This window comes from Felis catus, chromosome B4 (assembly GCF_018350175.1).
Source record: "Felis catus isolate Fca126 chromosome B4, F.catus_Fca126_mat1.0, whole genome shotgun sequence".
NCBI classification, from domain to species: Eukaryota; Metazoa; Chordata; class Mammalia; order Carnivora; family Felidae; genus Felis; species Felis catus.
In genome coordinates, this window is record NC_058374.1 from 43,710,232 (window position 1) to 43,733,572 (window position 23,341).

The 23,341-nt window shown below is 39.9% G+C and overlaps 1 protein-coding gene across 1 annotated transcript in view; it reads right to left on the reverse strand.

The window, feature by feature from the left end:
• LOC101080718 (PZP alpha-2-macroglobulin like) overlaps positions 1 to 23,341 on the reverse strand; it is a 50,852-nt gene that overhangs the window by 24,215 nt on the left and 3,296 nt on the right. Inside the window, exons 2-15 of the mRNA XM_045061347.1 lie at positions 20,990 to 21,173; positions 19,451 to 19,610; positions 19,224 to 19,276; positions 17,944 to 17,964; positions 17,517 to 17,685; positions 16,818 to 16,902; positions 10,017 to 10,128; positions 9,582 to 9,696; positions 9,322 to 9,431; positions 8,296 to 8,457; positions 5,869 to 6,096; positions 5,553 to 5,616; positions 1,766 to 1,908; positions 1,026 to 1,175 (exon numbers count right to left, since the gene is read on the reverse strand). Coding sequence (XP_044917282.1) covers positions 1,026 to 1,175; positions 1,766 to 1,908; positions 5,553 to 5,616; positions 5,869 to 6,096; positions 8,296 to 8,457; positions 9,322 to 9,431; positions 9,582 to 9,696; positions 10,017 to 10,128; positions 16,818 to 16,902; positions 17,517 to 17,685; positions 17,944 to 17,964; positions 19,224 to 19,276; positions 19,451 to 19,610; positions 20,990 to 21,173 — 1,756 coding nt within the window. The remainder of the gene's footprint in view (positions 1 to 1,025; positions 1,176 to 1,765; positions 1,909 to 5,552; positions 5,617 to 5,868; positions 6,097 to 8,295; positions 8,458 to 9,321; positions 9,432 to 9,581; positions 9,697 to 10,016; positions 10,129 to 16,817; positions 16,903 to 17,516; positions 17,686 to 17,943; positions 17,965 to 19,223; positions 19,277 to 19,450; positions 19,611 to 20,989; positions 21,174 to 23,341) is intronic.

Genomic DNA, 23,341 nt, shown 5'->3' on the forward strand with positions numbered 1-23,341 from the left:
GCTGTGAGCACGGAGCCCAATGTGGGGCTTGAACTCAAGAACCATGAGATCATGACCTGAGCCAAAGTTGGATGCTCAACTGCCTGAGCCACCCAGGCGCCCCCAGTAATCTGGTTTTAAATAGGTTAGAAAAGCGGTTTCTGAATTCCCCTCTACTTCTGATAGTTTTCAAAAACCGCATGTTTGAAAGTATTTTCACCTGATGCTAATTACTGACCATTTTTTCCCTTTTTATTTTTTGGAGCCACATGCAATTTCTTATTATCGTCCCTCTAAGACGACACCTCTGTAAGGGACAAAGACTGTGATCGTTTACTGCGATTTCCCCAGCTCCTAAAACAGACCCAGCACATAGTAGGCCCGCAAGCTGGTGATAATGATGACGACGACAATGTAGCCATCAAAACCAATGTGATACCCCCAATATCACCACTATTAATGAATACACTTCTAGGGGAAAAAAAAGAAGGAACTTAAAAGTTTAGTTAGTCTAGGGCTCCTCATTGCTGACAAAGCTGGAGTAGGTCACTTTTTTTCTGAATTGAAAATAACTTGCGAATCACTTATTACCATTTTCACAGATCAGAAGCACTCTAGAGAGATAAACAGATCTGCCGGGAGGTACACGGCTTAGGCTTGCAAATATCAATTTTGTCTAAAAAGCTTACTTACTGCATTGACCAAAAATGGTTTATTTATTTACTTTTATTTTTTTCATGTTTTTATTGATTTTTGAAAGAGAGAGAGACAAAGCACGAGCGGGGAGGGGCAGAGAGAGAGAGAGAGGGAGACACAGAATCTGAAGCCGGCTTCATCCAGGCTCTGAGCCGTCAGCACAGAGCCGGACGCAGGGCTCGAACCCGTAAACCTGACCTGAGCTGAAGTCGGACGCTTAAACGACTGAGCCACCCGGGCGCCCCATCATAGTTTACTCTTAAGAGGGGCTTCTCCTCCCCCGCCCCCCCCAACCTTCCTGTGGTCCCTTACGTGGCCCTTCCTGACCCACGAGGCTGCCGGGAACTCACCGAGGCCGGGGACAGCTCAGCCTCGGGCCTCGCCAGCGGCACGCTTTGGTCCACGGCACGGAGGGCGCAGAGGGACTGAGGCGAAGCTGAGACTCGCAGGTGCACATGTGAGGCCGGGAGACTCTGTGCTGGACGGAAGCTCAAGTCCACCTGTGAGAGCAGAGGGAAAAGTCAGTCAGCGCTTCCTCGACCTTTGGGACCCTGCCGTCACCCACATTTCCCGAGTCATCTTTACATTAAAGTCAGGAACCTATTTTCCCAAGTTCCCTTTGCTGTTGAAAAGGTTCCTTCAATGGCTCAGTCTTTTCCTAAAGGGACAACTGGTAGCTCATAAGGGATACGTAGCTTGTTTGATATTTAGAGGCCCGTCTTTACCTCTGACCCATTATAAGGCGGTTCAAGGTATTTTTGTCTGTCCTTAAGGTCTTTGGAACTTTGGAATCTTAGCATGTTACATACCTCATGCAATGGAATTAGTGGACAGGGCGCCACGGACACAAGGTTGGACTATGCTTTAGCTATGTGGTAGCAATTCGGTAGCAAATTTGGTAACATTTGGCATAATTGACAAATTATTATTTGTCAATTACTAGGTGCCCGGAGGTTTCGCTCTGCCGTTAACTGGCTGGGATCCTGTGTGCAACTAATTTCATTTCCTGGGCTCGGTTTTCTCTGAGGCAAACGGAGGATGCCTATAGTTCCATTTCTTGGTGTTGTCACTTCATGCCGAAGACACTCACCTTGTTGGCTAGACAGTTTTCGATCACAAAACTCTCGGAATCTCCAATAGCTTCTCCGTCCGGTAAAATAGTAAAGATGAACAATCGGACGATGGGAGCAACGTCCGACTCCACAGGGAAGGATAAGGAAAAGCTGCCTGTCCCTGGGACGTGGAGAGAATGAGACAAGACGGTCATGGGTCAGAGCACTCGTGTTAGATCTTACCCAGTTTAGACCTGTGCCTACTCCTTCAATGGTGTAGTCTCTTTAACGCCGTTCTAATTATTTGGTGAAATTAACAGGCTGTTTTTCCCCTTTGCAACATCAACTGTGGAATAAGTGAAAGTCCCTTACACTCATGTCTGTGTCTGATTTTCCACTTAACTAGGGCTGGAAGCGACTTAAGTTAGAGTAGCTCTACGTTTTTCTACATATATATGTGTACAAAGAATATTTCATAAAGGCTGCTGGGCTCAATCAAAAATGATACAATAAGGGAGGTGCCAGGGTGGCTCCGTCGGTTAAGTGTCTGACTCTTGATTTCAGCTCACGTCCCGATCTCACAGTTGGCGAGATTGGGTCCCACGTCACCCTGTGCCGACAGCATGGAGATTGTTTGGGATTCTGTCTCCCTCTCTCTCTGCCCCTCCCCTGCTTGCACTCTCTCTTTCTCTCTCTCTCTCCCTAAATAAGTAAATAAACATTCAAAAAAATTTTAAAAACTTTACAATAAGCAATTTATTATATATGTTATATATGAGTATCTATATCATATATTTACATGATGAATGGAAACCATTCCTTTTAGAAACCATTTCAGGCCAGAGGTGATTCTCAGAGTTATAATTTGTAAGATATACTCAGAGGGCTTACTTTTTTTTCCAAATACATGTCTTCTTTATGGTGGTAAAAAAACACACATAACATAAAATTCACCATGTTAACCATTTTATTTTATTAAAAAAATTTTTTTTAATGTTTATTTTTGAGAGAGAGACAGAGTGTGAGCGGGGGAGGGGCAGAGAGAGAGAGGGAGACACAGAATCTGAGGCAGGCTCCAGGCTCTGAGCTGTCAGCACAGAGCCCAACGCAGGGCTCGAACTCATGAACTGCGAGATCATGACCTGAGCAGAAGTCAGACGCTCAACAGACTGAGCCACCCAGGCTCCCCAACCATGTTAAACCATTTTAAAGTGTACAGTTCAGTCGTATTAAGGATATTCACTTTGTTGTGAAACAAATCTCCAGAACTTTCTCATGTTGGAAATCTGAAATGCTATGTCCATTTGACCACTCACTTCTCCCCTCCCTCAGTCCTTTGGAATGGCCAAGGCAGTGTCATGGCATTCGTATTATTGTCTCATTGGAGGGATCAAGTTTTAACTTAAATCCCTAAAAAGGAAAGTTTTGCTGTGAAAAGAGGGTGATTTCAACCCTTGTAGTGCTGTGTCTGGAGTGAACCATGGTAGGTAAGAGTAGGTTGAAGTATCACAAAAACAGAAAAAGAAATTATGGCAGATTCCCCCCCCCCCCCCAAGGAATACTGGAAAGAAGGTAACCTTTAAGTAATGAATTTTGTGAAGGCTTGGTCACTGAACATCTGAATTCTGCACTTAAAAGAGACTCAGACATTGTTCTGAAATTAGTAATTTGCACCTTGGTATCAAAACTCCAGAGTAGTATAAGAAAAGAATGATATGAGTAAGTTAAATGTAAGCAATGAAAAAGGTTGCATTTAGACAAACTCTGAACAAAGTTGGTTCCTTTATCTGCTAGAGTCAAGGATTTGCAGTATCTTTATGAAGAACAAATTGATAATTGATAATAACATAACAATGTGTGGTTAAAATAGTGCTATTATAAATACTTGTGAATTCACTTGGTTATATAAAGAAATTCCTTTCAATTATTGGCGGAATTAATTTCATTACATTTTTGTGATACCTTCATGGAGTAAATAATTAATAAACTCTTCCTTATACTACTACGTAGAGAGTCTTCCTTTTCTGAATGATGCACGAATTAAAATGTCAAGAAAGGAAAAAAATCAGATCAGCACATAATGTTTTCAGGCAGTCATCTATTTCTATAAATGGTCACACACTGCAGTCTTAGGACATAGAAAATAGAAAAGCAAGCAACAAGATGCATGGAAGGCAAATAATGCACACCGTGGGGTCCATTCTGTACATCAAAGTATCCCTATATAAATATTGGGATAAATGATATTCAAAGCTGGCAGCACTCTTTAATGTTTAATTCAATTTTTAAAAAAATGTTTATTTATTTTGAGAGAAAGAGTGTGAGCAAAGGAGGGGCAGAGAGAGAGGGAGAGAGAGAGAACCCCAAGTAGCCTGTTAGCTCAGAACCCGATGGGGGGGGGAGGGGCTTGATCTCACAAACCGTGAGATCACTACCTGAACTGAAGTCACGAGTCCCTCGTTTAACTGACTGAGCCACCCAGGGGCCCCCCAAATAATTTTTAATTAGTGAGAGTGCTAATTAGTAACTTCGTTTAAGTTAAACCTTCTCCAATGTTGTTTCAATATGGAAAAATAAAAATATAATTGATGTCTTATTTTTCCAGCCTGATAGGGGAGGAAACTATTAAGAAAATCATAATTTTTTTTTTTAATTTTTTTTTTCAACGTTTATTTATTTTTGGGACAGAGAGAGACAGAGCATGAACGGGGGAGGGGCAGAGAGAGAGGGAGACACGGAATCGGAAACAGGCTCCAGGCTCTGAGCCATCAGCCCAGAGCCCGACGCGAGGCTCGAACTCACGGACCGCGAGATCGTGACCTGGCTGAAGTCGGACGCTTAACCGACTGCGCCACCCAGGCGCCCCAAGAAAATCATAATTTCAAGCATCGTTACGTTTAGCTCTGGGGTGCAGTGGAGTTTGGTGAAATATTTGCCTTAATTTTAGTTAATTACGAGCATGCTCATGGGCTCTTTTCTCGGTGATTTAAATCTTGACATGATTTAATTAGAATGGAAAATAATCCTGGTTTCCTTTCCCACGACTTATTAATGAAGTGCACTCAGATTCACGGGTGAGGTTCCCAAGTTCATGCTGGCGGCACTGTATGCATCCTCATTAAGTGCTGAAGGGAGTGAGCCTTCCCAGAGACAAGAGAGCCTAGCCCAGAGTCTGGCACAGCAGGGGGAAAAAAAAATCTATCACCATTTCCTCCTCATTCTCCATGATACTTAACTCTCTCCTCTGCAATACTAAGGTTAAAGATGGCCAATACACATTTATTGTTAGGGTTAAAAAACAGAAGGAAGCTTCGATTTTCTGAATTTTGGAATTGAAGTGTCAGCTGGGAGAGACAGACTGGGAGAAAAAAAGTGTGACTCGGGGCGCCTAGGTGGCGCAGTCGGTTCAGCGTCCGACTTCAGCCAGGTCACGATCTCGCGGTCCGGGAGTTCGAGCCCCGCGTCAGGCTCTGGGCTGATGGTTCAGAGCCTGGAGCCTGTTTCTGATTCTGTGTCTCACTCTCTCTCTGCCCCTCCCCCGTTCATGCTCTGTCTCTCTCTGTCCCAAACATAAATGAACGTTGAAAAAAAAAAAAAGTGTGACTCAAGCAGAATGCCTGACACGTAGTAGGCAATCACATTTATCCGTTGACTGTGTTGGGTAAAAAAATGCTAGGGTCATAAGGAGAATCTATATTTTCTTTGGTGTCCTTGTTACAAGGGACAATGAGAATAATTTCCCCATTTGTGAACTGTCACTGAAGTGTAAAGCTGGATGTGTTGGGAAGGAGATGGGGGGCGGGGAACGGATTTGAAGATACTCACTGTCTCCCGGCTCTATAGGCACAGCATGCGTTCCTGATCTGATGATGTTTCCCTTAGCCATGAACTGAAATGAAAAACCAACACGAAAACAACCTTTTGAGCCTAACACACTTCTCAACATCGTACCCCCCACAAGACCTGCTTTCTGTCCTTGAATCTCTGCCAGAGACAATCAACGGCCTGAAAATCAAAGAGTCAAGGGGAACATGGGTAAGAAAGCAAGATGGCGGTGCACAGGCAATTCTTACATTCCTGGCTTTTTAACCACTTTCGTCTACCGATGAACTCCAAATATATTTTGTAGCCTTATTCTTACCAGGTAATAGAAAATGAGCTCTTTTGGTTCCCCAAGGGCCTGCCCATTGAGTGTATAGTATGCTTTGATAATCTGAGTTTGGCCACAGGGCAGGGTACCGGCCACAGGCTCCAGGTGAACATAATTCCCGCGGAAGGAGAAAGCGTGCCTCGCAAGGTGCTGAGCACCCTGGTGTTCTTCTCTTAACCATACGTAGTTGAAACAAAAGCTAGTTTGCTCGTGGAAGGCCTGATAAAACAGAAAAACAAAGAATATTGTTTCGATAGTCCTTCACTTTAGCTTCCCACCAAAACGAACAGTTAAAATTTTGCGTCTTCCCTTCTAACATATACTGTGCATCATCCTCACCCCTGTTCACCACCGAATAAACAAATTATCAGCCTTTCAACTTGCAGAGATTAAAAGGAAATATTTAGAAATTAATCTCCTCTGCCCCGAATTTGCCAAATCGTCATTGATTTCTCTTTTCTTCTGTAGCGCGAGCCCGGAGGAACAATGACGTCCCAGTGAGAATGGCAAGTAGTCTTAACAAGCATAAAAGGAAATCTTTAGATAAGAGAAGTGCCTTGTAAATTGGTTTCATTGAAATTATGTTGTATATATTAATGTAATATTTTATAACTGTAAGGGCTTCAAAGTTGTTTGTAAATAATCCCAGCCAATTATCATCTATGTTTCTTATCATTACTATGACTTTGGATTTTTAAGCCCTTGTAGTTTTGGGACCTTTACACCTTGAAAATGTTGTCTGAGATATAATTCTATTTATTGCCCCCGCAGTGGTTGCTCCTTAGCTATTTTATGAGTACACATCCTTTCTTTTTCTGAATTTACTAGGTGTATTTTGTGGACCTTTGTATTTGCTATCATAATAAAGTTCCTATTTTTTTTATGATTGCCCTGAAATATATCATACTAATAATTGTAACTATGATTGTAGAGTTTCAAATATAGGGACACTCTATTCATCCTTTCAATCCTAAGGAAGAGCAGGTATCTATCACATAGAAAACATTAAGCATCATTCCATATTTTAAATTGAATTAACATGTCAACATTGGGAAATGGAAATAATTTCAATGCTATTTATCTAACCTGGAATCAATAAATCATTATCTTTTTACCACTTCTTTGCTTGAGATTACAAGAGCAAAGTCTTTTTAGTTACAGAAATCTTTTGATCCTCATCATTAGGCAATATATACGAAGAATGTGTGGGGGTTCCAATCACTCTTAAAGTTATTTCAGTAGACATAGAGAAAAACAACAGAAAACAAATTACATGAATTACTCACCTATTGAGGAACTGATATTGTTCAGGACCAAATCCTATATGCATTTTTTTTTTGCATGATACATAAAATTTTATTTTTTATTTTTTATTTTTTTAATTTTTATATATATGAAATTTATTCACAAATTGGTTTCCATACAACACCCAGTGCTCATCCCAAAAGGTGCCCTCCTCAATACCCATCACCCACCCTCCCCTCCCTCCCACCCCCCATCAACCCTCAGTTTGTTCTCAGTTTTTAACAGTCTCTTATGCTTTGGCTCTCTCCCACTCTAACCTCTTTTTTTTTTTTTTTCCTTCCCCTCCCCCATGGGTTCCTGTTAAGTTTCTCAGGATCCACATAAGAGTGAAACCATATGGTATCTGTCTTTCTCTGTATGGCTTATTTCACTTAGCATCACACTCTCCAATGATACATAAAATTTTTTTTTTTTAATTTTTTTTCAACGTTTTTTATTTATTTTTGGGACAGAGAGAGACAGAGCATGAACGGGGGAGGGGCAGAGAGAGAGGGAGACACAGAATCGGAAACAGGCTCCAGGCTCTGAGCCATCAGCCCAGAGCCCGATGCGGGGCTCGAACTCACGGACCGCGAGATCGTGACCTGGCTGAGGTCGGACGCTTAACCGACTGCGCCACCCAGGCGCCCCCACGATACATAAAATTTTAAAGATAATGCGAATGAAATGATCAGACACTTCTATAGTATCTCTTCTAATGTCTTTGTTATTTTATTTTATTTTAAAAAAATTTTTTTAATGTTTATTTATTTTTGAGACAGAGAGAGACAGAGCATGAACGGGGGAGGGGCAGAGAGAGAGAGGGAGACACAGAATCGGAAGCAGGCTCCAGGCTCTGAGCCATCAGCCCAGAGCCCGACGCGGGGCTCGAACTCACGGACTGCGAGATCGTGACCTGAGCTGAAGTCGGACGCTTAACCGATTGAGCCACCCAGGCGCCCCTGTCTTTGTTATTTTAAATGAAAATTTTAATTCCCAAGTTTATCCCTAAGTTGGACAGCTTCTCATTTCTATATCTTAAATACAATGTATGCTTCCTCGTGTTTGAATAAATAATGGTCACTGAGGTGTCTCTTTGTCCTCTGTTTTTTTTTTTTTTTCTTTCATACTTACCACAACAGAAATTTTGTTGGCCAAGACGTTAGTGGTATTGATGGAAAACTGTACAAGACCCTGTTCATTGGTAGTTGCATTGTAAAGGTAATTGGCTTCACTTGCAGAGATAAAGATAAGTTTATTGGGGATGGGTACACCTTTCCCATCCACCAGAAGCACCTAGACAAGAAACGTACTTGATAAGTTATATGGATAATACTCAGAGAAGACAGAACTCACGGGAACAAATTCCTTTGCTGCCATAACTGAACGAAAAAAGCGAAAGCAAACCTCTAAAACAACCCTTCCATATTTACTACAAAATCAAATTTTTTTCCACTTGTATCCTCATTTCTTTCACCTTTTTACTCTGTTTTTTGGATCCTCATGTCTTTTTCGTCTCTGCAGACAACCCCCATAAGCAGCCCCACAAACAGTGTTTCTTTTTGAGAAGAATTATAAGTTATTTTAAATACATTATTATAAAGTGGGTGAATAATTATAAATAACTATAAAAAGGGTAAAATTATTTCTTAAAGTTAAAATGTATACCTTAGGCATGAGAATAATTTAATAATAATGGCCATGAAATATATGCTATTACAGGTCCTATGCCTAAAAATAAAACCACTTATCCACTTGCTTCTAAATAGAACGACGGATATAAAGGAGGATACTCGCAGCCATAATCGAGAATGATTCGTGAGAAATTCTTTTAAAATTCTGAAGCTGGCTGGATAATGGCAGAAATATATTTATTGTAAGACGGTTGGTAGAGAAGGTTTGACATAATCACTACTTCATATCACATGAAGAATCTTCATTAGCTGCATGTTCTAAAAAGAAAGAATACCTCCGATTCTCAAAATACTGTCGTATGTGTTTGTACATTTTATTGGTGATATTTACAAAGGAAGGTCCTTTTTCTTGGTTTCATGTTTTGGGTCTAATTGATATCGCTAACTGGATGTAGGCTACATCATCATGCCCTGACGGTAGGTACAACTAGATACTTCATTACTTGTGAATTGCAACATACTCTACCTGTCCAAAGAAGGGGATTCCTCGTCTAAAGTGTGAATCCACTTTCACGAACCTGAGTCTGGTTACAGTATTTGTGATTTCACTGGTCCCGTTTCCAGTAAGTACTATGTCTAAAAATATGTAGAGAAGAGTAAGTACTCTTGGAAGTTACTTTAGTCCTAAAATTCATGCCCTTCCACCTTCTTTATGGCCCTTGTTTTGTTATGGAAAACAAACCAACGCTTATGGTTTCACTCCCCACATTAATGTGGAGTTCACACCTGTTCCCTCTTCTCTGATCTTGGCTTCCACTTTAAGTTTCATTTCAAAACCCATATTTTTAATCTGGAGTACATTTGGGTTTACTTGTTGGGTGATGCAGCCATTGCTGTCGAGCTGAGAGAGGAAAAAAAAAAATTGATCAGTCCCATACTGATTAAGACCATACTGACGAAGACTAAATTTATCATTTTCTTTCTGATGCCGAGACAATTTCTTTGGGTTAAACATGTTAGTTGGCCTTTACTATTCACATCTGCTCTCTAAGGGTTAGTCATCAAAATGAGAATTTTATTGACTAAGAATAGAAAGTCCTTCTTTTTTTTTGGTGGGGAATATATTGGGATAAGCTTGCTCCGATGTCTTCTTTCTAGTTAGTAAAACAGGGTAGCTATTGTCAACAATGATAGTCCCTAGCGAGAACATTGTAGACTAACCTGTTGACTGAATTTCTCACAGAACTTGTTCTTTTGGCAATTAGAATGATGAAGTAATTTTCTGCACAGGCTCACAGTTGCAAGTCCTGGGACAGGTTTCCCATAGGTGTATCTGTCATGTAAGAAATAAATCAGGAACTGAGGAAGGGTATCTACCTTTTCCACTGCATCAACCCAGCACAGATCAAACACACACTCTTGGCAGTTCCTTGTATTTATCATTTTGGGCTCATATCAAGTTGAAATATGTCTGGAAAGTATCTTTATCAAGAGATACTACTTATTAAAGCATTTGAAACTGTGCTGCAATGTACAATCAAGTTTCCTTCGGGATTTAAAAAATTTCTTCCTTTGGGGCACCTGGGTGGCTCAGTTGATTAACTGTTCAATTCTTGATATCAGCTCGGGTCGTGATCTCCCAGTTGTGAGACTGAGCCTTGTGCTGGGCTCTGTGCTAAGCCTAGAGCCTGCTTGGGATTCTCTCTCTCCCTCTCTCTTTGTCCTCCCCTTGCACACTCTCTCAAAATAAATAAACATTTAGAAAAATTTCTTCCTTGTAGCCTATTTTTTTATCATTCTTTTTATTCTGTCATTATAAAATCAAAACTTGTTGTTTATACCAAGTGAGAAACTTAGATAATAAATAGAATCGAAATAAATAAATAATAGAAAGAATAAAGCTAACACCGTAATGTGCTTTCATACACACACACACACAGAAAGAGAGAGAGAGAGAGAGAAAGAGAGGAAAGAGAGCTCTGATAAAGCCAAACAACCATGGGGCATATAAAACAAAATTGTGTATGTGTGTGTGTGTGTGTGTGTGTGTGTGTGTGTATGCACTCTATTTCTCTATTAGTTTTTTTTTTCCTCTCTCAACAAAAATGGAATACTTAATAATCAGTTTGCTTTGGGCATTAGTTTTATATGTAAATACTTCCAATATCACTTCAAATAAAATCAGAGCCACTTATTCTGAAACCCCTTTCTAAGACACAGATATCAGCACTAGGATGCCATTAAGTTAGGAAGATCCTTGAGGCAAAGGTCCAGATGTTTTGATGCTTCCGGTATATAATATTTAGATGGGCATATTTTTGCACCCTGCATGCTCCCTCTGCTACTGATGATTTATAGGAAATGAGTTTTAATTCTCAAGGTTGAAATGAACTGTAAGAGCTATTTGTAAATGCAAAAGGTTAAAGAAGAAGGGAACCCTTACAAGACAGAAAAAAATTTCAGAAATAGCATTAGTAAGTCCTTCGCTATCAGTAATTACTTTAAACGTACACAGATCAAATTACCCAGTAAAAAAACATAGAGGGGATGAATGGATAAAAATACAAGATCCAACTATATGCTGTATACAAGAGATTCACTTTAGACTGAAGGACACATATAGGCTGAAAGTGAAGGGATAGAAAAAGATATTCCATAAAGATGGTAACCAAAAAAGATCAGGGGTGGTTATACTAACATCACAGAAAATAAACTTTAAGTCAAGAAATGTCACAAGAAACAAAGAAGAAGTTGTATGATGATACAAGGGTCAATTCACCAGGAAGATATAGCAATTATAAAAATATATGCATCCAGCACCAAAACATCTAACTGTAAGAAGCAGACACTGACAGAACAGAAAAGAGAAACAGACAATGATACAACAATAGTAGGAGACTTCAATACCCCACTGTCAATAATAGATAGAATATCCAGACGGAAAATCAAGAAGAAACAGTGACACTGAACAATCTTAGACTACATGGACTTAAGAAACATATTTAGAATATTATATCCCAGTGTTGGCAAGGATGTGGAGAAAAAGGAATCCTTGTGCACTATTGGTGGGAATGTAAATTGGTACAGCTACCGTGGAAAACTATGGAAGATTTTCAAAAAATTACCATATGACCCAATAATTCCACTACTGGATATTTAACACCATTGCCCCAAACTTTTGGGATGCAGCAAAGGTGGTCATAAGAGAAAATTATATAGCAATGCAGGCCTTCCTAAGGAAGGAAGAAAGATCTCAGATACACAACCTAACCTTACACTTCAAAGAGCTGGAAAAAGACCCCAATAAATAAAACCCCAAGGCAGCAGAAGACAGGAAATAATAAAGATTAGAGCAGAAACTAATGATATCGAAGTCAAAAAAGCAGTAGAACAGATCAATGAAACCAGGAGCTGGTTCTTTGAAAGAATTAACAAAATTGATAAACCACTAGCCAGTGTGATCAAAAAGAAAAAGGAAAGGACCCAAATAAATAAAATTAAAAAATAAATAAAAACTGGGTGCGCCTGGGTGGCTCAGTCAGTTAAGCGTCCGACTTTGGCTCAGGTCATGATCTCGCGGTGTGTGAGTTTGAGCCCCACGTCAGGCTCTGTGCTGACAGCTCGGAGCTTGGAGCCTGCTTCGGATTCTGTGTCTCGCTCTCTCTCTGCCCCTTCCCTGCTCACGCGCTGTGTGTCTCTGTCTCAAAAATAAATAAAACATTAAAAAAAATAAAAAATAAATAAAAACTGGAACAGGAATAAATAGAAAATTTTAACAGACCCATAACCAGTAAAGAAATCAAATTGGTAATCAAAAATCTCCCAAAAAACAAGAGTCCAGGGCTGGATGGCTTTACAGGGGAATTCTACCAAACATTTAGAGAAGAGTTAGCTCCTATTCTCTATCTTTTTTTTTTTAAATGAAATTTATTGTCAAATTGGTTTCCATACAACACCCAATGCTCCTCACAACAGGTGCCCTCCTCAATGCCCATCACCCACCCTCCCCTCCCTCCAACCCCCCATCAACCCTCAGATTGTTCTCAGTTTTTAAGAGTCTCTTAGCACCTATTCTCTTGAAGCTGTTCCAAAAAATAGAAATGGAAGGAAAACTTCCAAACTCTTTCTATGAAGCCAGCGTTACCTTGACTCCAAAACCAGACAAAGACCCTACTAAAAAGGAGAACTATAGACAATTTCCCTGATGAACATGGATGCAAAAATCCTCAACAAGATAGTAGCCAACTGAATCCAACAGTACATTAAAAAAACTATTCACCATAACCAAGTGGGATTTAAACCCGGGATGCAGAGCTGGTTCCATATCCTCAAAACAATCAATGTGGTACATCATATCAATAAAAGAAAGGACAAGAACCACATGATCCTCTCAGTAGATGCAGAGAAAGCATTTGACAAAATACAGCATCTTTTCTTGATAAAAACCCTCAAGAAAATAGGGATAGAAGGATCATACCTCAAGATCATAAAGGCCATGTACGAAAGACCCACCACTAATATCATCCTCAATGGGGAAAAACTAAGAGTTTTCCCCCTAAGGTCAGGAACACGACAGGGATGTCCACTCTCACCACTGTTACTCGAGATAGTATTGGAATTCTTATCCTCAGCAATTAGAAAACACAAAGGAATAAAGGCATCCAAATCAGCCAAGAGGAGGTCAAACTTCCAGTCTTCACAGACGACATGATACTCTATACGGAAAACCCAAACGATTCCACCAAAAAACTGCTAGAACTGATCCATGAATTCAGAAAAGTTGCAAGATATAAAATCAATGCACAGAAATCGGTTGCATTTCTATACACCAGTAATGAAGCAACAGAAAGAGAAATCAAGGAGTAGATTCCATTTATAATTGCACCAAAAACCATAAAGTACCTAGGAATAAACATAACCAAAGAAGTGAAAAATCTATACAATTAAAACTATAGAAAGCTTATGAAAGAAATTGGAGAAGACACACACACACACACACACACACACACACACACACACAGACAAAAGGAAAAATATTCCATGCTCCTGGATTGGAAGAACAAACATTGTTAAAATGTTGATACTACCCAAAGCCATCCACATATTCAATGCAATCCCTATCAAAATAACACCAGCATTCTTCACAGAGTTAGAAAAAATAATCCTCAAATTTGTATGGAACCAGAAAAGGCCCCAAATAGCCAAAACAATCTTGAAAAAGAAAACTGAAGCTGGAAGCATCACACTCCCAGACTTCAAGACATATTACAAAGCTGTAATCATCAAGACAGTATGGTACAAATGTTCAGATCAATGGAACAGAATAGAGAACCCAGAAATGGACCCACAAACGTATGGCCAACTAATCTTTGACAAAGCCAGAAAGAATATCCAATGGAATAAAGACAGTCTCTTCAGCAAGTGGTGCTGGGAAAACGGGACAGCGACATGCAGAAGAATGAACTTGGACCACTTTCTTGCACCATACACAAAAAGAAACTCAAAATGGGTGAAAGACCTAAATGTAAGACAGGAAGCCATCAAAATCCTTGAAGAGAAAGCAGGCAAAAGCCTCTTTGATCTTGGCCGCAATAACTTCTGACTCAACACGTGTCTGGAGGCAAGGGAAACAAAAGCAAAAACGAACTATTGGGACTTCATCAAAATAAAAAGCATCTGCACAGAGAAGAAAACAATCAGCAAAACTAAAAGGCAACCAACAGAATGGGAGAAGATATTTGCAAATGACATATCAGATATAGGGTTAATATAAAATCTGTAAAGAACTTATCAAACTCAACACCCAAAAAACAAATAATCCAGTGAAGAAACGGGCAAAAGACATGAATAGACACTTCTCCAAAGAAGACTTCCAAATGGTGAACAGACACATAAAAAAATGCTCATCACCCATCATCAGGGAAATACAAATTAAAACCACAATGATTTACCACCTGACACCTGTCAGAATGGCTAACATTAACAATTCAGGCAACAACAGATGTTGGTGAGGATGTGGAGAAAGAGGATCTCTTTTGCATTGTTGGTGGAAATGCAAGCTGGTGCAGCCATTCTGGAAAACAGTATGGAGTTTCCTCAAAAAGTTAAAAATAGAACTATTCTACGACCCAGCAATTGCACTACTAGGTATTTATCCAAGTGATACAGGTGTGCTGTTTTGAAGGGGCACATGCACCCCAATGTTTATAGCAGCTCTATCAACAATAGCCAAAGTCTGGAAAGAGCCCAAATGTCCAACGATGGATGAATGGATAAAGAAGATGTGGTGTATATATATATATACAATGGAGTATTACTTGTCAATCAAAATGAATGAAATCTTGCCATTTGCAACTGCGTGGAGGGAACTGGAGGGTATTATGCTAAGTGAAGTCAGTCAGTCAGAGAAAGACAAAAATCATATGACTTCACTCATATGAAGACTTTAAGAGACAAACAGATTAACATAAGGGAAAGGAAACAAAAATAATATAAAAACGGGGGGGGGGACAAAACATAAGAGACTCTTAAATATAGAGAACAAAAAGGGGTTGTGGGAGGAGGGATTAAATGGGTAAGGGGCATTAAGAAATCTACTCCTGAAATCATTGTTGCACCATATGCTAATTAACTTGGATGTAAATTAAATAATAAATGAATTAAAAGAAAAGAAAAGAAATACTCCAAGGATCCTCTTAAAATTGGTCAGAGGAGAAATTAAAATTAATCAATTCAATGTCTCATTAGGACAATGAGACAAATCCAGCAAAACGGACATTTACAGGCCAACTGGCCGCTCTTTCCAATAAGTTAACATCCTGGAGAGAAAAGGAGGTTCCAGACTTTTTTTTTTTTTAATTTTTTTTTTTCAACGTTTATTTATTTTTGGGACAGAGAGAGACAGAGCGTGAATGGGGGAGGGGCAGAGAGGGAGGGAGACACAGAATCGGAAACAGGCTCCAGGCTCTGAGCCATCAGCCCAGAGCCCGACGCGGGGCTCGAACTCACGGACCGCGAGATCGTGACCTGGCTGAAGTCGGACGCTTAACCGACTGTGCCACCCAGGCGCCCCGGTTCCAGACTTTTAAAATTAAAATATTTATAGATTCCCATGGCTTGCTAAAAAATATTAGGGAAGAAAACTGGAAGGGGGAGGAAAGAACAAATGGGGCAAATTACGCAAAAGTTCATTATTTTGTAATGGTCCATGGGTAATCATGATGGGTACATGATTTTCATTTTACTATTCTGTTAACTTTTGCATTCAAAAAAATTTCCATTGTGGAGAGTTGGAAAAAAGGGGTACGTATGAGTCATAGTAATCAAGAGTAACGAGTAAATCAGTTTTAGAAAGATTGAGGGAACTTGAGTATAAAATAAGAATTTGTATTAGAAAATTACTTTTAATTTTGTTAAGTATGATAATGACATCATGACTACGTAGGAAAATGTCAGTAATTTTAATTTTTTATTTTTATTATTTAAAAATTTTTTTTTAATGTTTATTTATTTTTGAGAGAGAGAGAGACACAGACAGAGCGCAAGTGGGAAGGGGCATAGAGAGAGGGAGACACAGAATCCAAAGCAGACTCCAGGCTCTGAGCTGTCAGCACAGAGCCTGATGTGGGGCTCGAACCCACAAACCGTGAGATCATGACCTGAGCTGAAGTCAGACGCTCAACCAACTGAGCCACTCAGGCACCCCAGAAAATGTCTATAATTTTTAAAGGTACATAGTGCTGCATCAAGGGGACAATGTAATGATCTTTGTAATTTATCCTGAAATGTTAAAGGAAAAAAAAATGATGTAGCAAATATAGAAAGGTGTTAGTTGTTAAATCATAATTATGGGTGTCCTCTATTCCTCTGCATATTTGAAAATTTTAATAATAAGCAGCTGAAATAAGTCATTGAAATGTTTTTTAATTCAGTTAAAAATTAATTTGTACTTAGGTACCTAGCTAAATAATGACTCAAATGGAGGCAAAATCTGAGGTTTCAGGCAAAAGAAATTTAACTCACATCCCACATACTGTTATGTTCACTTTTTCATCCAGGATACTGATTATCTTTGGCACCTGAACTTTGACCTCAAACTTGGGAAGCACTGTTGGTAGAGATAATGGAAATAGGGAGGTTGGTAAATATTTAATGGAAATACAAATATTTTCATGTCTATAATTTTCCCCAAAATAATATCCTGAAGGCCTAGATGCATTTTTCTTTTTTTCTTTTTTTCAATATATGAAGTTTATTGTCAAATTGGTTTCCATACCACACCCAGTGCTCATCCCAACAGGTGCCCTCCTCGATACCCATCACCCACCCTCCCCTCCCTCCCACACACCATCAACCCTCAGTTTGTTCTCAGTTTTTAAGAGTCTCTTATAGATGCATTTTTCAATGTGCCAACTTTAAGATAATAAGGTTTAACAACTCATGCAAAATTTAACTGACTTCGTGGTGACAGCAGATCTCAATGACACTAAACAAATGATGATGGTTCCACTGAAATAAGAATTTTGATACTTGGCAAAGTGCAACTTGCTACTGGAAATCAGACTCTCGTGAATTTCTGGTGCACAGAATTACGATGACTTTACAAACAGCTAAAGCTGATTCTAATCCGAGTTCAACATACCTACGCGGAATTCAAAAAATCTAAATGAATGCTCGGTAAGAAACAAAATGTATGTCCTTTTCATCGTTCATAATCCATACCAAATTCCTCGACAGTGAAGGAGTGCTCTATCCTTTTGCCTGATTCTTTTTGTACCACCACCTTGTAAGAGCCCTGAATGGGCTCGGACGAGAGGGGAAAGGCCAGCTGTTGGAGGCCACTCTCCAACTTGACACCTTGCCATTGTCCCACACGGTTTCCTTTTGGGTCCTAGACAGAAACAGGGAGCATGGAGAATAATCATGTAGCTATGATAGCCCTTGAACAAAAGACTTTGGGGTTGGTAACTGGCATTGCCTTCAGAAGAGATAAACACAGAAGAAAGATAAAACAGGGTAAACCTGACATCTGGGAGCAGGGGATTTTAGATCTGACAGTTTTTTTTTTAATGGTAATTCATCTGTCAGGAGTATCAGAACTTCCATTCTTAAATGCACTGATTTCTTTATACAAGACTCTGATGCTTACCTCAAGGTATACCAGTGGAATCTATATGAAAAAAGGAAAGAAGAGATGTGATTAGAATTTCACCAAAGACTATGATTTCAGACTTGTGATCAAATAGGGAAATGGGAAAATGGATTCTGTAGTAAGTTATAACAAAATTTAACCTGAAACATTAAAGAGCTAGAACTGTTCAGGGAAACTAGTAAATAGTTCTGAGCGAAAAGCATAAATAACGTATTTCCACAGCAATCATTGTGTTGCCATTTCCCGGAAAAATATTTTTGGTGAATAAGTTTTATTAATATTTATTAATTTACTCATATTTTTAAAAAAAATTTTTTTTTCAACGTTTATTTATTTTTGGGACAGAGAGAGACAGAGCATGAACGGGGGAGGGGCAGAGAGAGAGGGAGACACAGAATCGGAAACAGGCTCCAGGCTCCGAGCCGTCAGCCCAGAGCCCGACGCGGGGCTCGAACTCACGGACCGCGAGATCGTGACCTGGCTGAAGTCGGACGCTTAACCGACTGCGCCACCCAGGCGCCCCAATTTACTCATATTTTTAATCAGTAATACTAGGTACTTACAACCTGTAAGTAAAGAATATGACTATACTGCTTACTTATATAAATTATATATTAATAGCGTGATATGTCATTATGATTTAGACCAAATAAGAATTTTGGTTACCAGTTAACCAAGAACATTTTTTCCTAATTTAAAAACTTGCATTTTTACAGCAGGTTTGTTTCTTTCCTTGTTGAAAGCTAGTTGGAGCAAGGATCACCCAATTAACAAACATGAAATCTTTACATGTGATATATATTGTATATTATATTATGTGTTAATATCTATGACAAATACATGTGTATATAGTATATATACGTGCTTGGTACCATATTACAATCTTGTCTATTATGTATATATTCAGAAACAGTGAAACTCTGTGCTTTTAGTAATCATAAACTCCTTGAGAGTATGGATATGGATAACATCTCACTTTTTTACTCTTCATTATGTTTAATGTATTATGGTCACAGCAATAAATGTAGCTGACTATTGTTGAGCTGATTAATTACTGTTATAAGAGAGACAGCTTCCTCCATTGTTTACTCCTCAGTAATGCCTTCCATAAGACTCTAGATCTGTAGGGAGTTAGGATCCCAGTTTCCAAAAGGAAACTTCTTGTTTCATCTTCTTGCTTTTCCTGGACCTTCCGGCCCCTGCTTGGGTGAGTACTCCCATCCCCTCCCCCCATCCCCCCCCCCACCAACCCAAACCGTAACTACTGAGATCCTTACCAGTTCATTTAAGGGGTGAAAGTTTTCATCCACAGAGACAATACGGAATTTTACTAAAAAAGAAATACTCTGATAAGACTCAGACATGATATGATAAGGCAGGTCATGTGAGCGATAGGGCAGGAGGCTAAGAGATGGGGATAATTAATGGTGCCTGGCTGGAAAACCAGCCTTGGGGTGGCCTCTCCTTCTCAGTAGTGCCCCAGTAGTAGAATTTCCCTACATACCTGTCTGTCCTGGTTTATAGATGGGTTTGTCTGTCTGGACAAAGGCCAGACTTTGAGCATTCTTTACCAGCACTGTGTTCCTCTTCCTGAAGTCTTGTGTTGGTCCCTTTATCTGGACACTGAGAAATGCCATCTCTGACAAGGATGAGCTCCTTGGGAGCTGAACAACAAAAAATACCACCGAGGAGTTGCACAGTCTTCTTTCTCTGAATCCTTCATCCATGATTATTTTCTACCTCCCTCTCAGCTTCACCAAGGGCTAGGTAAGTATGAATATTTTGCCAGACATGAATGAAGATAATAACATAAGATATAGGGGAGATATGTCAGTGAGAACAGCCGTCAGTGGAACCCAAATATCCAGAGAGCTAACCTGGAACTCTAGTTATTAAACCACACTCCTTTTAACAGAGTAAAATCTATGCGGAAAGAATGGAAAGAAACATCTTTATAAAAATATGGGAGAATATGGGAGCTGAGTATCCCAAGCACAAAGAGGGCGACCTCGAAGAGGTCCTGGATGTTTGCTTTGAGTTTCTGGTACTATTAATACATGCAGAGGACAGAGACACCTAACATTTCGCCATAGGAGAAAAATTCTGCTACAAAATTCTGCTGTCCTACCATGAAATTTTTGTATAATCTCTTTCTAGGTATTGCTTGCTCTGACCTTAAAGAGATGGTTGCATATCAAAATTAGAAACCCTCTTTGACTAAGTCAGGGCGCATGGGTGGTTCAGGCATCCGACTCGTGATTTCGGCTCATGTCACGATCCCATGGTTCATGAGATCGAGCCCTGTGTCGGGCTCTGCGCTGACAGCATGAAGCCTGCTTGGGATTGGGGTTCTCTCTCTCTCTCTCTCAAAATAAATAAACAACCTTTATTTAAAAAAGAAAAGAAAAGAAAATCTCTTTGACTAAGTCATGCTTTCTATGGCTAATAGAATTCTTTTTTAATTTAAATTGAACTTTGGCATGCAGAAAACTATTTCTCTCCTCTGTGGATGGAAATTCCATGCTTTGTTTCTTTTTTTTTTTTTTAAATTTTTTTAACGTTTATTTATTTTTGAGACAGAGAGAGACAGAGCATGAACGGGGGAGGGTCAGAGAGAGAGGGAGACACAGAATCTGAAACAGGCTCCAGGCTCTGAGCGGTCAGCACAGAGCCCGACGCGGGGCTCGAACCCACAGACCGCGAGATCATGACCTGAGCCGAAGTCGGCCGCTTAACCGACTGAGCCACCCAGGCGCCCCCATGCTTTGTTTCTTAGTAGCTAAAAACTCACTCTCTTTCGTACTTTATGAAGTCCCCACCAACATTTAAAAAAAAATATTGTATTTTTTTTAAAGGCTCCACATCCAAACGTGGGCTCAAACTCGTGACCCCAAGATGAAGAGTCACATGGTCTACCAACTGAGCCAGTGAGGTGCCCCAGCTCACTAACATTCTTATAGTTGTTCTTTGCAGATTCAACACCAGCTCCCGTCACCATGATTCGATATAACGTATCAAACAAGGACAGGCAAATAGTACTCACAGTGAAGGAGACGCAGTGGAATAAATCCTTCTCCACCACCAGGTCAGTGAAGAGGCTCTGGTTTCCCCTGAGGGACTCCAAGGAAGCACTTACAGTCACTGTCTCATTCAAGTAGCTCAGAAGGATGCAACCCTTCTCAGGAGTCTCGGTGTGGAGCAGGGAGGGGACCAGCACCATATACTGCCTGGGGAGAGAAGGCTGAGTCAGAGACAGAAATGGAGAATAACAAGCATTTTCAACCATAAACGTGCTTTCCGTAACCATATGTACTTCTTGCTACGATTGATTCCATACCAACTGTCAATGAACAAAGAACAGGATGATGGAAGGTTCATCGCTGCCAGGCATACGAATTCTATTTTTCACTCCTGAGTAGTCCCTCAACCCGCACAGCCTATACCAGAAGTTGGCCTCAAGGATGTTATAGTTTTACATGCACTCTTTGTATTAAAGGGCATTGATATCCGAGTTCCTGAATATATACCCATAAAAGTACATATATATAACAAATTGCTGGTGATTATTCACTTTATAAAAAGATTTACATTAAATTCTGTCTCTATAAACATCCCTTGTGCATGAACACCACGACTGAATACATTCATCTGGAAAACCTCAGTGAAATCGTTTTCTTTGTAACAGCAGTACTGAAGACCTAATGTATTTGCTGTTTCTCTAAGGTTCTTCAGACATACCTTAGCCAAAATCAATGGTATTTTTATCAACAAGTTTTAATTTTTGTTATTAATTTGCATGCACACACACGCACTCACAAGGACACATTGCACTTGATTAACATTCTCCTTCATCCTCACCCTCTTGAGGTAATCAATATTAATATATTGATATTAATATTCTCTGTTCATAAATATATCCTTGTGGTCAAACCTTTATGGGTCAATAAATTATCTTATTAAAAAACCAAGTTCATACAAAACATATTACTTTACAGTCTTTTTTATTCTAATTATTGAATGTATTTAATCATTCAGAGGTATGGGCAACCTTTTGTGTGAGTTTACTTTCTTTTTTTTTTTTTTTAAATTTTTTTTTTTCAACGTTTATTTATTTTTGGGACAGAGAGAGACAGAGCATGAACGGGGTAGGGGCAGAGAGAGAGGGAGACACAGAATTGGAAACAGGCTCCAGGCTCTGAGCCATCAGCCCAGAGCCTGACGCGGGGCTCGAACTCACGGACCGCGAGATCGTGACCTGGCTGAAGTCGGGCGCTTAACCGACTGCGCCACCCAGGCGCCCCACTTTCTTTTTTTTTTAGAGGGAGACAGTGCACATGCGATTGGGGGAGAGGACAGAGGGCCAGAGACAGAATCGCAAGCAGAGCCCAAGCTCAGGGTGGAGCCTGACTCAGGGTTCGATCCCATTACCCTGGGATCATGACCAGAGCTGAAATCGAAATATGGATGCTCAAATGACTGAGTCACCTATGTGCCCCTTAAAGGTTGTGTTTTTAGGTAATCTCTACACCCAATATGGGGCTTGAATTTACAACCCCGTGGTCAAGAATCACCATCTCCATTGACTGAGCCAGCCCGGCACCCTTGTGAGTTTACACTCTTGACTTTACTGACACGTTTCCTTTATCTATTATATTCTTACACACCCCCCTCCCCCTCCGGATAGTTCCAGTCACAATTCTAGCCATTTTTCAGGAACCCTCCCAAGTGACGCGTTTGACCAAAAAACCGTTCATGAAACATTCGACGCCATATAATCTCCCCATAGCCTGAACCCCTATGGGCTGAAATGTGTTTCCTAAGTGCCTGGTACCTGCAAGGAATTGTGTTAAGCAGTCTCTGTATTAATCCTCCTAACAATCCTGTGTGGTACATGCATCATATTTTGTATGTTCGTGATAAACGTGAGACCCTTGCCAATTCCCAAATTTGAATACACAACAGTAAGATACTGCCTGCTCTGCCTACTCGCTAAACCAATAAATCATACACAAAATGTGACTTTGCAAAACTTTAGTGATTCAATAGCTGCAGATTTAAGTCCTTAATTTATTGGCGTTAATTTACAATTAAGAAAAAAAAAACAGGGCTATTTTTTCTTATTTGTTTCACTACCCTTTTCCTTCTACCTCCAACATGGACTCTTACGCTTAAGAAACAGCAGGCAATTTGACACACGAAACACTATTTCATTACTTTTCAGAATTAATAGGTATGAGACTCACAGAAGAGAATAACAGAGACAGTTTAGTTGTGGAATCTAGAAGTCAGACTTGGTTCTCTCATTCTCCAAGGGGTCTCTTCCAACGCATTCATCAAGCGGTATGTGTTTTAAGTTTTTCCTTGGCAAAACTGTATGCCATGGATCTTTAGATCT